The sequence below is a fragment of the Diadema antillarum genome, unplaced genomic scaffold (genome assembly GCF_040938485.1).
Source record: "Diadema antillarum isolate AM-2024a unplaced genomic scaffold, OU_Dant_1.0 scf00000086, whole genome shotgun sequence".
NCBI lineage: Eukaryota > Metazoa > Echinodermata > Echinoidea > Diadematoida > Diadematidae > Diadema > Diadema antillarum.
In genome coordinates this window covers 2,996,555-3,012,914 of record NW_027270975.1, presented here as the reverse complement: position 1 = coordinate 3,012,914, position 16,360 = coordinate 2,996,555, and the positions used below count along the sequence as shown (strand labels likewise).

The following is a 16,360-nucleotide window of genomic DNA, read 5'->3' as shown; positions in this document are numbered from 1 at the left end:
CTTAACTATAGTTAGAGGACTTGCAACAATGCATGAATATTAGATATTGATGATAATGCTAAAACAATTTATAGTGCAAAATGTTCCATCACTATTGCATCAAACTTGGAATTTGCTTGTTTGTCTGAGGTACAGTGTATGAGAAGGAAGTGTGATGAAGGAACTGTGTAAAACATCAAAGTCATGTTCAAAAAATATGTGCAATTTCTACCAACTCATAATATGAGATTATGAGATTTATTCAACACTGATAAATATAAATGATAGAAAATTACACCTCAGCAAACAACACCCCCCAGTTACAAATATATGGCATGATATGATTATGACATACTACAAGTAGTACTAGTATATACACATATAGCTTCAGCATTCTCTAAAATATAGAAACTAGAATTCTTATCCGAAATTAAGTATTCTGTATGATCATTTACATCTTTAAAAGTACCAAATACACATATAATATAGCAAAGAATTGTACATTTACACAATTATATGAGTGGATACAAAAAACATGGTTGCTCATATGAGTCACACATGCCAAAATTATCTTGCATCACAGCTCCTATGTGATACTTTGCTAGATAATCATTTCGTGTTCGCAGAGACCATTACCAACCTTTCATGAGTATATAACAATTATAAATTGCAAATGGCAACCTGTGCCACTTGCCATCATAAATATCAAATTTCAGCAACTGTATTCTCTACCCTTATCCCTAGACACATAACATAGTACTGTGAGATGTGAACAGCCACATCCTTGCCACAAAGTCATTAACAGAAGTAACCATTTTCAGCAATTGCTCTTGTGTTCTGACTCCAGCAGACAGCCAACTTGACCTTCATTTCTATTCTATTAATCTGTCTCTCACTATATTAATTTACAAAATGATTTCAGCAAAATAATAAATTCAATGATAGTAGTTGGAAGCACAGCAGTGAGAAAACGATTGCAACATCATAAACATCATCTGCGAGTTATTACCATTACTCCACTGGTCTCTTACAAAATCATGTGACCAAAAAATACTGACACTTAACATGCAAAGAGTATAAATCTTATCTGCCATTCAAGTATCGATATCTAAATATGTAACATTTCATGAAAATCTTTTTAATAATGGAAATTTGCAAGGAAAAGGAAGGTACAATCCTTCCAGTACTTGACTGCTTCAGGATAGCTCAGAAAATGAGAAAACATATTTCAGAATATAAAGTTACAGAACACAGCAATAGAAATTCATTTCACTATTGTAAGCATACATGTACAAGAAGCAGACACACCCAGACCTTGAAATAGTGTAAATAAAACAAGCTAAGAAAAGAAGAGAAATCCCAGCAGAAGGTTTTTTTTTTTGTTGTATGGATATTACTCATGACACAACTTATTTTGGTTTTGACACAATTTTGTGGCAGGAAGCTCATTGTAGAAAATCATCAGTTGACACATTTCAGTTTGAGCACAATGAACATACATGAGTTCTGGAGTACAACTTTTGTGGGCAAGATCGATTGAAATATTTCTAATCTCTATTCGTTTCACACCCAGAGGACTTTTGTCCTTCATATTGCAGTGTATTTGCAAGAAGAAAAACAGCAAAATTTTGAGATATTGCTGGCAGTAGGCATTTCAAATTACATCACTTGCGTAACTGCCATACTGCTTTGATAGTATAGATAAAACAAACAGAGCAGGTAGTCAAGTGCCTTTCCGATTTGAGTCTGACAAGTTTGTTTCCCTTTGTTATTTTGCTTTACTTATACTCAAAAGAGAGATGTTCTGAAATGTACTAAAATTCATGGATGTGTGTTTTCCTACAGCCTAGTATTAAAACCCTGTTATTCACCTGCTTCGTCTAGTTTCTTTTGCCAGGTATTCATTTTGCATTCATCAGTTGTTGCTAGGTAGATAAAAGCTTCCTGCAAGACTTGTAGTTATTAAGGAAATCTTTAGTGAAAAAAAGCATGCATACAATTTGAATATATTAAAAAAATGGTCTCTTCACATTACGTATAAATACTGATAACCAGTGCAGACTAGTCTTTGGCAGTTTCTTTCAAAGTGCTATTTTGCTATTATTGTAAGCTATGTAGAATGCTGTTGCATAAAGTCTCTGAATACTCAATTCTCATTAGATTGAATTCTAATACGGTTTTTAACCTGACTTATGTTTGATTTTCTGACTAGTGTTTGAGTGCATCTTTTTATGAAACATGGCCATGAAGTCGGAGCATTCCACTCCTACAATCAAAACAGGAGAAGAGTTGGGATACCATTATCACACTTTGTGACTGCTGCAGCATGTTTCCTGCCACTATCAAATCTCATCTGTCCATGGCACCTTTAACAAGAGAATGGCACAATACAAAATGAGATGGATTTCATCTTAAATTTCCTATCACTCCCTTTGCATAGTTTATAGGGCATTGTTCATTTATGCCAAAAGTGACTTTTACTGTTGATGCATTAGTTTGACTGTAACATCTTAGACATTTTGAAGTGCATTATTAGGCTGTTGCATGCTCATGATGATTACTACATTGTAGTTTTAGTTTGACATCACTCCACTAATGACCAGTACTGGGGTGGAAGGAATGGTTTAAAATCACAGGAAATGCTTACTTCCTCTTGATTGTAAAAGCTGTAGGCTAAATATGATTTCCTCTTGGCTCCTGCTACGACACTCCATATTCAATGCTGGCAAAGTAAAACTTACCAACCCTGTCTATTATAACTACAACCACACTCCTACATAATTTGTGACGCACGTGTAACATAAGCACCTCAACACCCATAAAAGCTATACTATATTCATATAAAAATAAAATTGTTCTTTGCTTAAATCTACACAACTGAGTAAATAAATGTCTCAGTGCTTATTTCTTGGCACTCATAAAATGAAAAAGCAACATAAGCGAATAAAACCATTCCCATTATCAATCACAGCTGAACAAATATTACATAAACATGCTTCTCAGCACATGGAGCATTGCATCCAGTAACAAATGAAGGATTCTTTTATAGTCTGGATAAATACATGCATATCTAGTACACCTTTAACAGTAAAATCAAGTCTACACATGACGCACCACATCATTCACATTTGATGTACCCCACATCGACCTTTTGGCTATAACACACCTGCAAGTACTGATCATTAACACATTTACTGCATAATTTCTTGCACTAATATATTCCTGGAAAGACTCAAAGTATCACAGTTACTTACATTTCTGAGTTTCTGTTGATCACAGAATAAAAGTAGGTCTACTAGATTTCTGTGATAATTACACAGTATGTCATATGTACTTCAAACAATTTACATATCTTCTTTATATTTGTTCCATCAATTTGTGTGACACTAAAACGTCACATGAAACAAACAATAAGTATTATTTGTACATTATTACTGTTTTCATTTCTTTGACCTCTTACCCCATACCCCACATTATTCTGGCATGTACGTGCTGGCTGATCCCTCGCATAGTGCTCCAAATCACTATAATGTGGAGATAGCTCTGATTTCCAAATGAAAATATTTTGTGCTTATATGCTTAATATGCTCCGTAAACATGACAATAAGTACCATATTCTCTTCTGCTACAAAAATGCATGCATGATATGCAGCTTTGAAGGACATGAATGGACAAAGTTGTCATACATGGAATGGTAGCTTGCACTGTGTGAAAAAGACAGTCCGACAAGCACTCTATGTTGAAACTCACTGTTTCGAGGGGTTTGCATATTAATGGTTGAAAAGATTGCCGCTATATGTACATGTCTAGCTGCAGTGGTGTGTGAAGCTCTAGGGAGTCCTAGTGTACAATGTACCAATTAAAAATCTGCCATTTTCTTGAATTATTTTTTTTTTTTTGTAATTGCTATACTCTTGGTTTGATATCTGGATGACTGTAATTCATCATTCTCTTTTCAGGAATATTTTGTTGTGTGATAAATCTAAACATAGCAATTAATAAAAGCTTATACATAGAATAAATCCTGTGATTTACCTAATTTAATATGTTCATCTTTCTGATACTCTTGGTTTGATATCTGGATGACTGTAATTCATCATTCTCTTTTCAGGAATATTTTGTTGTGTGATAAATCTAAACATAGCAATTAATAAAAGCTTATACATAGAATAAATCCTGTGATTTACCTAATTTAATATTTTCATCTTTCTGATAATGGCACTGAACAGTACAGTGCTACTGCCCAGCCACTATATGTGACCCTGCATCATAAACCAAAAAAAGTTGCCAGACTTGGAGTTTTAGTTAAGGGCAGATTCTGAAAAAGTAGACTCTAAGCTTTAAAGTGATTTATGACTCAATTCAAATGGACTATAATAACCTATACAAATATTGGAAAGAAAGCACACACTCTGGAAAAGTGTGAACTGAGAAAAGAGGCTCTTAAATACTCAGTCTTTTCAAGCGTGTACAGGAATCTTTACCAAACCGTGCAAGCTGTGTGATGAATGGGACAAAAGAACAGGATGTAAACCACTAGAGCAACAACAAAGAAGGGATTATCAGATTAACCTGAAATTGACCAAGCTCTATAAGCACATTCTTTCCATGATTAATGCCAACTTTCAGAGCAGCAGCATTATCCATTCAAAACTATGAGAGTTGAAAGTGAAGAGTATGTAAAGGATTTTCAAGACATGAAAAGGGGTCTCTAAGACATACCTGATCTCACTACTTTGCAGAAAAAAAGGGTTGTAGAAAACTGCTGAAAATACACCTTCCCTTTCACTTTATGATCCCAAACTTGGCATTAATGTAGAAGAACAACAGCTCTTTTAGAAAATATGACAAACTCAAGATCGACTTGGTTGGCCCGTTTCACCTATTTTGAGTCCTCATGTAAAATGAAGGTGTGCGACTTGTTGGTTTTGTGATACATGGTCACATATTGTTATCACTGATTATTGAAAACTGGCCACCAGGACAGAAATTTGTATTCTGCACTTTACAATGTATCATGAAGAAAATGAGGTGGTGCTGCACAACGCCACAACAAGAGGTATGATGGTACCCCAGGTTACAGCGTGCTGCATCATGTATTCATGACAAAAACAAAATCAAAATCAAAATCAACTGATACTGATATGACCCGACATATACATGATTAACAAGAACTGATCGTGCATGTTACTACTATAGGCACGCTCCAGAACTTGACTCTGCAAACATTGAATGTCTGGAGGCAAGGCTACAGAAACAACTCATATTTCTGCTCAAAGAAAGACTTCATCACAAGTGCAGAATGCACTCATGTACAGCAACTTGGCACAGTCAACAAGGGTTCCTCACTCCCTCTTTGTCTTGTCTAGCGAATGACATCCAAGTTGGCATACTCCTCATACTGTTGAAGATACTGGCTGATGGCATCATAGCACAGCTGGTACTGGTCCTGTGGATTATGCAATTTAGCAAAGCATTTTATGTTTGATGATCATGTATTCCTGCACTAGTACAGAGTTTGTAACAGCATTGCAAAATACAGTACACTTATTCTATACCTATGTAAACACTTGAATCATACCTAGATTTTTGAAAGCGCTTGCACTTTTGGTGCTGTTGCAAAGTTTCAATATTTAGACTTACATCCTCTGTCATTCTTTCATGCCTAAATGAAGAACGTACTGTTAGGCATAATTTGTAACATTTCTTTCATCTACAAACATTATGATCCTTTCTCAACATTCATATAATTCAATTATTGTAACTTGTTCATCATTATAGGTAACAATACAAACATGGATATTCATAACCACATCTTTCAAAATTCAGCCAATTTTACAGGTTTTGACTTTTCCTACACATTTATGCACGGTCTGTCATGTGTTGTTTTCTATCATTTAAAATCTAATTTCAGTAAATTCTGATTTGGGTCAAAATGATGTGCCAAAACCACATATTTCTGTTCTTTGAAAGACACTTTTTGCCAAATCAAAAGTATCATTTCAGAGCTGCTATTTGATTTGGCAAAACCATCCACTGCTGGAGACATGTAAAAAGCTTTGATATATAAGGAGCTGTACATGGTTTTTGCGAAAATATGTGTGCATGTTTCATTTGACCTACTAGCCACTGACTTACATGGTTCTACCAAAACAGTGTACAGAGAAAAGATCACTCCTTCTGTTTAGCCAAAAATAAACAAAATGACAGCAAGTACATCAGCAAAACTATATATGTGTCTTGAGAAAATCCCTGATACTTAAAAAAAAAAGCTTCAACATGTTTAACAACATTATTTTTAGTGGAAATTCTACAAGCATTCTATAACTTGCTTTACCATGGCATGTCAAAAGAAATATGTGGTAAAGTAAAGGAATGATTTAGTGTTGTAAAAGTTGGAAGTCTATTTTCTTGAATGTGTCTGTTTCTTGAAGTGCTGAAACAGAGATACATGGTTTTGCCAAAAAGACAGCTGAATAGTTTGGCAACAAGTGTCTGCTGTAGTCAGCTGCTTCACCTCAAGACTTGCCAAGTCACACATTATACTAGTAGACAATGCCATATTCACAGTACAATATAGGTTCATGCAGCCTGTATAAGACACTTACAAGTGACTCCACCATGTTGGGTCTGTTGGTACGAAGTCTCTGCACAGCATGGAAGATGTCTATTGTGTTCTCTCTCTCACGCTTGTCAATCACAGACCATAGAGCACAGAACACTCCACTCCGACCGACTCCATTTCTGTGACAAATGAAAGGTTATAACCTCATAATAACCATGTATTTTAGAGTTAATTTCACTTTGGATTATATCCTTCCAGAATTTGCCAATTTGAACAAAATATGTCTAACCTACTACAATGTATATACCAGTACAAGCTGTAGTTTTCATGGTTTTTTGTAGTCACAAATGTGGGGAGTAAACTGATATTCTCAAATTTAACTGCTGGCAAAACTAGAAATGTCGCTACAGCGACTGGTTATACCCCCGCCAAACAACATTTCATAAGCTTTGGTCAAAACATCATTTCATAAGCTTTGGTCAAAAAACTGAGGAAGTAGTTAAATCCGCAAGATCTTTCCTTGATCTTCTGCCATTAATATGCCGTTACCATGGCAACATACTTTCGGGTACTGTCGAAAAATGCGTCTTGCACATCTACAACCAAAGGCACACATCTGTACCAAGTTTCATGGAAATTGGGCAAAAACTGAGGAAGTAGTTTGCAACACAAAATTTTCCATCATTTTGGCTCATAATATGTGAGCTGTTACCATGGCAACATACTTTTTGTCACTGTCAAGAAATGTGTCATGCTGACCTATATCCTAAGACAAACATTCAATATGAATTCCATGAGAATTGGAAGAACACTGATGAAGCAGTTTTGCCATGAAGCATTTTGCCCTATATTTTACCAATAACATGCCGTTACCATGGCAACGCACTTTTTGCCACTGCGGAAATATGTGTCTTGCACATCAACATATTCAGATGAACATCTGTACCTAATTTCATAAAAATTGATCAAAAACTGTGGGAGGAGTTCGCGACGCAAGATTTGTACCCATTTTTGCCCATAATATGCCGTTACCATGGCAACGTACTTTTGGGTACTGTCAAAAAATACGTCTTGCACATCTACAACCCAAGGCACACATCTGTGCCAAGTTTTATGGGAATCGGTTGAAAACTGAGGAAGTAGTTCGCGACGCAAGATTTGCAACGGACCGACCGCCCGACCGCCCGACCACCCGACCGCCCGACCGACCGCCCGACTGTCCGCCGATTCCTATATACCCCCTTCAAACTTCGTTTGGCGGGGGTATAAATATTGCCTCCTGTAAAACAAATATGTTGTAAATTGTCTTTAATTGTCTCCAAGGTGGGAAACACTCATTTTTTTTCTCCTGAAAACAGAGAAAATTTATTTTTCTTCTCATTACCTTGTTTTTTTTTATCCCTCATTCAACCACTCACTAAATGTCAGTAGACAGTGACTTTACATGTGGGTTTTCTGGACTAAGCACAATGTACACATCATGCAATAGCTTACATGTAAAATGATGCCATTTAAAGTGACCAAAATCAGTAACAGACTTTCCTGAGAGATAATCTACAAAGTCTAGGTACATCTGTAAGTCCTGTTATTCAGATACACAGATACGTCATCCGAGGTAAATAAGCATTTGCATCTGTTCACGACAGGCTTCCTCTGAAGTGAGGTTTACAGCTTCAGAATAAGTGTTATACCATTTGGAACATGCAATAGAGGTTAACTCTAGTTAACCCAGGCCTCAACAGACCATTCCATGGGAAGATCAGTAGAATGTTTGATTTGACAGGGATGCACATGGGTAAGAAGTGAATGCTTTGTATTTCTACATGCACTGTCAGGCCTTTAACTATCCCCTACCATCAATAAAAACTTGGGATACCTAATCTAGAATGCTGTATACAAACAAAGCAAGTGAAAACAGCTACAATTTCTAATACTGCAAAAGCAAGTTGAATGCACATAAGACATGCACAATCTGGTACTATTTGCAGTGAATATTGAATCTGGAAACTACATGTAAGAATATAATGCTTTTTGATACTTTCAGGAGGTAGAAGATTTGATTAGAACATGAGCCAATTCATGACCACCATTTTGTAATGGTTTAAGTAACGAAGATTGTCTCATACTTTGAAGAGATAGCTGTGGGACGAACAAATAGGAGCTATCACAATTCTGTATCCAGTAGAAAGTAATCTTATTGCAGTACTCACATGCAGTGGACGATGACTGGACCTTTGCTATGGGCAGTCTTGACCACCTTCTGTACTGCCTCAAGAAGATGGATGAGTGACATTGGGGAGCCTGGTTTGTTGTGAGCAGGGCTCCACCCAACAAGTCTGAATTGTGTCACGGTCACACTCTGCTTGCACAAAAAATTACAACAAAGGAAACTTAATTGTAGGTTAAAATTGAACATTCAACCCCATCTATTAGACTTGGGTTGCTGTTCATAATATACCATAATTCACTGAAACCTTTTTTAAAAAAATCATGTCAATGTTTGGGAAATTTTAAAACATGATTATTTACATGACCATGACTTCTTGCAAAAAAAAAAGAAAAGAAAAAAATATATATATACCAACAAGACACACGTGAAAAAGCACTTGCACACAGTTAGTGGCTATTTCTTCATATGATGATGTATTCATGTGGCTGCATATTTATTCATAAATATTTATCAAACTTCTCTCTATGATATCATGCTGGAGCATGCAGGATATCATAAAAAAACCCTCTAAGAATGCACTAAATTTTGAACACTTAGCCCCCATAATTCTCTCTATTCATTCATTCATTCACATCATACCTTCGTCATTCACACACCCAGTATTACACTCATTAATTAGGACAATCATTTATAATGTTTCAAGCATTAATTTATGATGCTTCAAAATTTTGTTGTATAGACAAAATACAAAATCTTTCTTAACTGCTGTTCACTGCAGCATTTATGAGACAGTGTACATAAGCATACAATTCCTCTCTCCTCTCAGAAAGGAAATGCACACAACTTACCAGTTTTACAAAGCAAAAGAAAAAATAACGCTGAAATCTTGTCAATACAAACCTCTCCCTTGCTTGAGACTGTGAAGGTGTCAGATGTAAAATGTGTTGAGCTTGAAGATCTCTCATGGGAAACGTTTAGAGATCCTAACTGAACAGCGCCCTCATCAGGCCAGTACTGAACACACGTCTGATTAGTGGAAGACAAAAAAAAAGGATAAGAAACATGATGAGGTATGTTAAGAGCCTAAAAATGACAAGTGGGGAATTTGGAGACTTCAAAAAATAAACTTTTGAAAAATCTTTTGGACCACAGTGTATTTTTCTATTGCATGGGTTTTTTTGTTTGTTTGTGTTTTTTAATCTCAGAAATCTTTTCCCTTTCATACACACGACAAAGATAAAACATAAAATGAAAACATTTCTACCATGTAGTCAACCACAATAAAATAACATATGTCATAAAGCACATCAAGAGATCACTAAGAATGTAAATTAGGTTTGTGACAAAAATACAGGGTCCCACATCTTTTAATGACACAATCAAGTTGGGTTCATTCTGCTGGCTCTTTGGAGTTGCCATAGTAACCACTCACCTTATCAGTTGGGTCAAGCTCATTGAGCATGACAATAACAGGACACTTCCAGTCAAAGACAAGTCGCCACATGTCCACTACTGTATTGGGCAAGGGAGCCTGGGTAGCTACAAAGACATCTTTCTCTGTGAAGGTCTGAAAAGGAAGGAAGGGAAAAAGACTGACATTGCCCTGAGCACTTGCAGTAGTAAAAATACAATATGTAAAGAAACTACTGCACTGTGGCAGCATCAGTATCAGCATCAGCAACAGCAAAAGCAACACTATCAGTCACAGTAGCAGTAGTCTGACAGTTGAGTGGTGGTGGAAGTACGGGTAGCAGGGAACAATTGTGGAACTGGCAGTCTTGTAGAAATTGTTTCTGTAGTTGTAGTAATAGTCTCCTCAGTATGCTATCAGTGAGCTAGTATTAGAGCTAATAAGATAATTAGATACCAACCGATTTTAGGGGTTACTTTTAAATTAGTATGTGTAGTATTGAATCATGTGCTGCTGGCATGTAGCACACCATGTATATCATCTTGTATGTATGATGAACATGCAGCTAGAGCACAATCACAGAATTTGTTGTATAACTGATCAAGCAATACTAACCCTAACCCTAACACTGCAACCACTAAATAACAACTCACCTTTCTAAATACCTGGGAATATTATTTATCAAGTACAGATTTAATTCTTAGAATATAATGACAAGTAAATTATCAACAAACAACTTTTAGGGAATATCAATGCACAAAGTTTCTGTGACAGGTTATTTAAATGAATTAATTATGGCTGAAGTCAACAGGATCAAGTATGCTCTTGTAAAACTTCTGTTCTGGACTATCAGTGTGATTTGTAAACATAATCACACATGTTTATTACATACATCAACATGATTACAAGTAGTGAAATGACAGCACTGCATACAACTGTACATTTAACAATTATATCCTTTTCCAAAATGAAATAATTGACAGTTACATGACTGCTCCTACTTCTCTACAGAACACTGAAATTACTCCTCAGATGAGCTAAAACATTTTCACAGGATACATTTTGAAACAACTAATCATAATAACAAAGAGACATCTAACTTGTAGAGAATCCTGTACTTCTAATACAAGCAAAGTGGGCAGAAAGGTTAACAACTCCTAAGAGAATGAACAGGAGTTCAAATTTCTCCATCAGCTCCATCTAGGTTTCCTAGTTCTGTAATGGGAACCTAAAGGCCTTGAATAAACTCCTAGCCATGGTGAGGTGATCAAGCCATACTCACATTCATAAATGATGCATTGATGTAATCAGTGGAATCTTCCAGTCCTCCTGAGGCAAGATACGGTCTGTTCTTCTCCACTTCAGGGACAAAGAAGACAGACAGATATAACAAATAACTTTGCTCTACAATGTATGTCATGTGTGCAGTATCAGAATACTTTGTAGTCTTCACCCACACCATGGAAGCACTTAATGAACAATACTTTAAACTAATTTGTAATTTTACTTAACATTTAGGTTGACTCCTATATATAGAGTGTACAATAAACAATCAAACAAACAAACAAACAAACAAACAAACAAACAAAATGTTTGTGCAGTTTCATTAAACTTGGATATCATGTCAAAATGTCCTTTTTAGTTTCAGCTCCATGTCTCTTTCCTTTCTGTGTCCCATTGTAAAGATGAGATATTTATTCTGTTGTCACATTTTTATGTGAACCAAATATGGTTAGTACACTTACAGTTTGGATTTTTATTTGGTGTTTCTTTTTCAATAAAACCCATACTGAATTGCATTGAAATTGATACGTTCAAAATGAAAAAGTTTTAAATGTTGACATGTTTTCAAGAAATAGTGATATTGGTTGCCACCACTTCTGTAAATTAGATGAGATGATGTCATCCCTTCACAAGCTTCTCACTCACTTCATCAAAAATCTTAAATGAATTTCAGTTTTGATGTAAAATGAGAAAGAAAAGTATGCATTCTTTATATCAATTATTGTGGTGTAATAAAAATAGTAATATTTTTAAAAAGAAAAGGGGTTACAGCTGGTATGTAATAGACTAAAACATTATAATGATTTAGAATGATATTTGGTAAAAAGCATTGCAAAAGTTGGGAGGTACTGTAGGAACATCACCACATCATTTAGTTTGCATGTACACTCTATGGTTGCACCTACAATCAGGAATCTGTGAAAACATGAACCTTTACAATGGCATCTCTCTGTTATGTCCAATTCTCATGATTCTTCTACAGTTCTGTTTGCTTTGTTTCATCATATTCATTACAGCCAATTTGAATATGGAGTGTCTTCACACATTAATGATCTATTAAAGATAAATCTATTACTCACAATAGCATGCATTACAGCTAGGAGAATGAGAAGAAATCTCTACTGTAATTATTGTGTGCATATCACAGAGAGAATTCTTTCCGCAATTTTAAGGTTAAGAACTTTATAAATTTAACATCTTTGAAACAGACATTAACCCAATTCTTGTCATTACACCTCTAAATCAGTTGTGAGATATTCAAAGAGTTCAATAGTTCCAACACGTAAAGATTGGCTGCCTTGACTCACATGGCAAGATGTCTTGGAATCTGTTCTTGTTCTTGTTTTGAGGCATCTTTCCTCCTCTGCAGGCGTTGCTAGGAGGAACTGGTGCTAGTGAGTCAAGCAGCTGTAAGGAAGGGATAAACATAACATTCTGTCAGGTTGACGGATCTATCTCTTACTTTGTTACACTAGAATAGTGTGGATTACTAACTTTTCAACATGGCAATTGTGAGTGCAGTGTTCCGAAATCACTTTGAAGACAAGTAGCTTTTGCAAGTCAGCCAATATCTGAATTTAAAGGTCTCATGATATCTTTCCTAAAATCTCACTTTGTAGCAGATAAGTTGCTTAACGTGATCTGTCATTTCTTTTGTCTCCACAAGACATCCAAAAGAATAATTTTGTGTAATTTGAAATTGCCGCCATCTATTTTCTTACCTCGAATTCCACCTGAATGTTGGCTTTCTTTGTCTTTGGGTCAGCCCTGTTGAGAGTATCTAGCTTCTTCTTGAACTGCGACACAGGGATGTTGGTCTGGCCTGACAAGTAGACCTCAAGGAGAGCATTGTAGATGAACAAATACTGATCCTGTGAACAGAGGAGGGTTCAAAATGTAGAGGGCTAGATCTCAACATGTTACAGTATTTCTTGCATCAACAAGTCTATGCAATATTTAACAAGCTGTGCTCGAAAGGCATTTGTGTGAATTACATGCAGTATTATAATTTGTATTGTGATTTTTTTCCTCACTTTGTCTTCTGCTGTAAACTAGTCATCTTACTTGTATTTCTTACAGTTTTTCTTTATTCTTAACTTGATATCTTCAATAAAGTACAAAGTACATTTTAGCTGCATCATATTCATTATTTTGGAGGCAACCGTTTGCAGACGTGAGCCTGCAAAGATCATAGCTGTGGAAATGTTGGACAACCATCAAGTATGAAGATCATCATCTAAATGCAGCCACAACAGGATAATGCTCGCAGGCTTGCACGGATTGGAGGCATTTGAGCTTGTGTGGTCTTGAAGCCTACATGTGTATAGGCCTTCCTGGTCTTGAGCCCTTTACAAACATCACAATCCCTTTGCTAGGAAACATTAATCACTCAGTGTCTTTAGATGTTACTGTTTCAATGTCTGTGATTAAGAAACACATTTGTCCCTCCATTGGTAAATATTACTCACACATATGCATGTATATTTTACACACACAAATCCATCACAATATCAAAACCCTCCCTGTCCTAAACTCAATACAAAGACAAAAAGGTAGAAAATTTCTTAATCACATCATCAACAAATTACAAATTACAAATCATCCACGAAATTTTGTTACAACTTGTTGCACACAAAAATCCTGGGAGAGGATGACCTGAATAATACTACAGCAATCCAGAACACACAGGGACTGACTGGTTTAGGGATAGCATTAAAAAATGAAGTTTATCTTACTTTTTGTATACAAAACATGCAACTATTTACTCAGGTGTAACAGATCAGGGGCAGATCCAGGAATTCTGTAAAGGGGGGGGGGGGGGGGGGCGTGACTAATATTTCTGGAGCCACTTCCGGGTTTCATTTCATTTTTTTCTTTTTATTTTCCTTGTTTTTAACGAAAATTAAAGGGGGGGATGTGCACCGGTTGCGCGCCCCTCTGGATCCGCCACTGCAGATTACATATTCTTGCCTGCGTTTGCACCATCTTGATACGGTTTTCTCTCATCTCGTTGACGAATCCAAAGATGTCCACCTTTCCAGTCTCTCGCATCATACACAGCATGTTATAGAGGGTGAGGAAGGTGCCTGTCCTTCCTACTCCAGCACTATGAAGGAGAGCAATGACAGGTCAATGAATTGTATCAAGGGTGACACATTCAGCCATTAGCATCCACAGCATTCACAAATTTATTGCAGCTGATTGACAAGTTGCTCTACACTGACATAAATATGCACCGATTATACAGTTTTTTGGTAGTCATAATTTAATAAGATTATTGGCTCCATCTAAAGAACTGAATAATTGGTTTTCATATAATATGTACATGTTGGGCAATTTGTCAACCAGTAGCAATTATAATTTCCCTTATTTTACAATCACCTACTTTTGAGGCCTTTGTACAGATGCTCATGATAAAAGTACACAGGAGTGAAGAGGAACAATTATAGGTTGATGAATACTAACCTGCAGTGTACCAACATAGGTCTAGCTCTATCAGCTGGAGACATTGTGGCATGGTGATGGAGAACAGCTTCAACAAAGTCAAGGAGAGTGGTGTAGTACTCTGGAACCCCCATGTCAGGCCAGGACAAGTAGTGGAACTGGGTGACAGTTCTTTTCTCTTCACTTCCTTCCTCAGCCTTTCCTCCGTGAGGGGAAAAAAATAATAAAATGATTGAGAAGGGGTGTAGAACTAAAAAGCACTGTGGACAATGTGAAAAAGTAGTTTCTGTGGAAATAGAAATGACAACTGCATACAGACTACCACCAATGTAACTGATATAAAATGCTACTGCTGTCAACTGCTTCTGGTAACTCGAAGGAAAATAAAACCCCAATCCATATGTGACTTGAATGAATGCAGCAATGCTATTAAAACACATAAATGACATTTGAGGAAAATCAAACAACCCCTTCACACTTATCAAACAGAAATGTATTTTCCTTTTACAGACTGCTAATACATGCAACTTTACCTTCTTAACAACCAATTTCCTGATGACATGATCAGAGTATTTCTGATCCTCATACAAGAAAATGGAGAAGTTTCCAATGCTGATAGAAGGAGAATCTATAGGCCAGTACTGCTTGCATCGGTCCTAATGCAAAGAGAGAAGTAATCATGTTCACTTGTAAACAACAACAACAACAACAACAACAACAACAACAACAACAACAACAAATCATTATTGTGAATGCAAACATCACCATATAACAGCCCTTCTAAATACAAAAAAAATATCTTTAAACATCCACTGATGTAGGCCTACTATAAGTATTCCATCATTACATTGAATGTCAGCATCGATACTCTCTCACATTCACACAGACACACATACACTGAATGATACGAAAATGGTTATAATCATAAAATCTCGATAAAATTTCAAAATGAGTAAAACCTGTAACCAAAATTTCCATACCTAATACAGCTTGTTAGGAAAATATCAATATTCCACAAACGAAGCTGAAAATTGTTGCCAAATTACAACATAAGGTTAAAATCGTCAAATTTGTTATAAGGTATATCATACAGACCTTTCCATTCTCAATCAAATTCGTCACCATGACGATAGTCTCAACGTTTTCCTGCCATATCATCCTCCAGAAATCAATGATGGAAGCCTTGTTTGGTGCTATATCACAAAGAATTTAGAATACAGAGTGAATATGGTTAATCAAGCAGACAGTTTGTACTGTACAGAGAGAAATTAGATATCGTATTGTCAGAACAACATCTTATTGAGGAAGAAAAGCACCCCTGAATATAACACATGGATAGTATTAAATTACACTATAGGAAGTTCATTTGAAGCTTAAATTTCATTTTAATGTGTAGATTGTGCAGCAGAATGTCCTAAAACAGAAATGTATTTCATTGTGAGTGATCGAGAAATTCTGTAACATCATTGCAATCAAATAACTCTTACAACTTGTTCTTTTGAACAGA

The 16,360-nt window shown here is 36.0% G+C and overlaps 1 protein-coding gene across 1 annotated transcript; it reads right to left on the bottom strand.

Moving 5' to 3' along the window:
• Nucleotides 1-201: 201 nt before the first annotated feature.
• LOC139717995 (receptor-type tyrosine-protein phosphatase kappa-like) lies at nucleotides 202-15,025 on the bottom strand. The gene is made up of 10 exons (XM_071629483.1): nucleotides 14,875-15,025; nucleotides 14,380-14,515; nucleotides 13,131-13,280; nucleotides 12,717-12,816; nucleotides 11,408-11,484; nucleotides 10,147-10,281; nucleotides 9,615-9,740; nucleotides 8,755-8,903; nucleotides 6,588-6,723; nucleotides 202-5,428 (listed from the first exon to the last, which is right to left on the bottom strand). The coding sequence occupies exons 1-10, from the start codon at nucleotides 14,985-14,987 to the stop codon at nucleotides 5,345-5,347; spliced, it is 1,206 nt and encodes a 401-aa protein (XP_071485584.1). The 5' UTR covers nucleotides 14,988-15,025; the 3' UTR covers nucleotides 202-5,344.
• Between the last annotated feature and the right edge of the window lie 1,335 nt (nucleotides 15,026-16,360).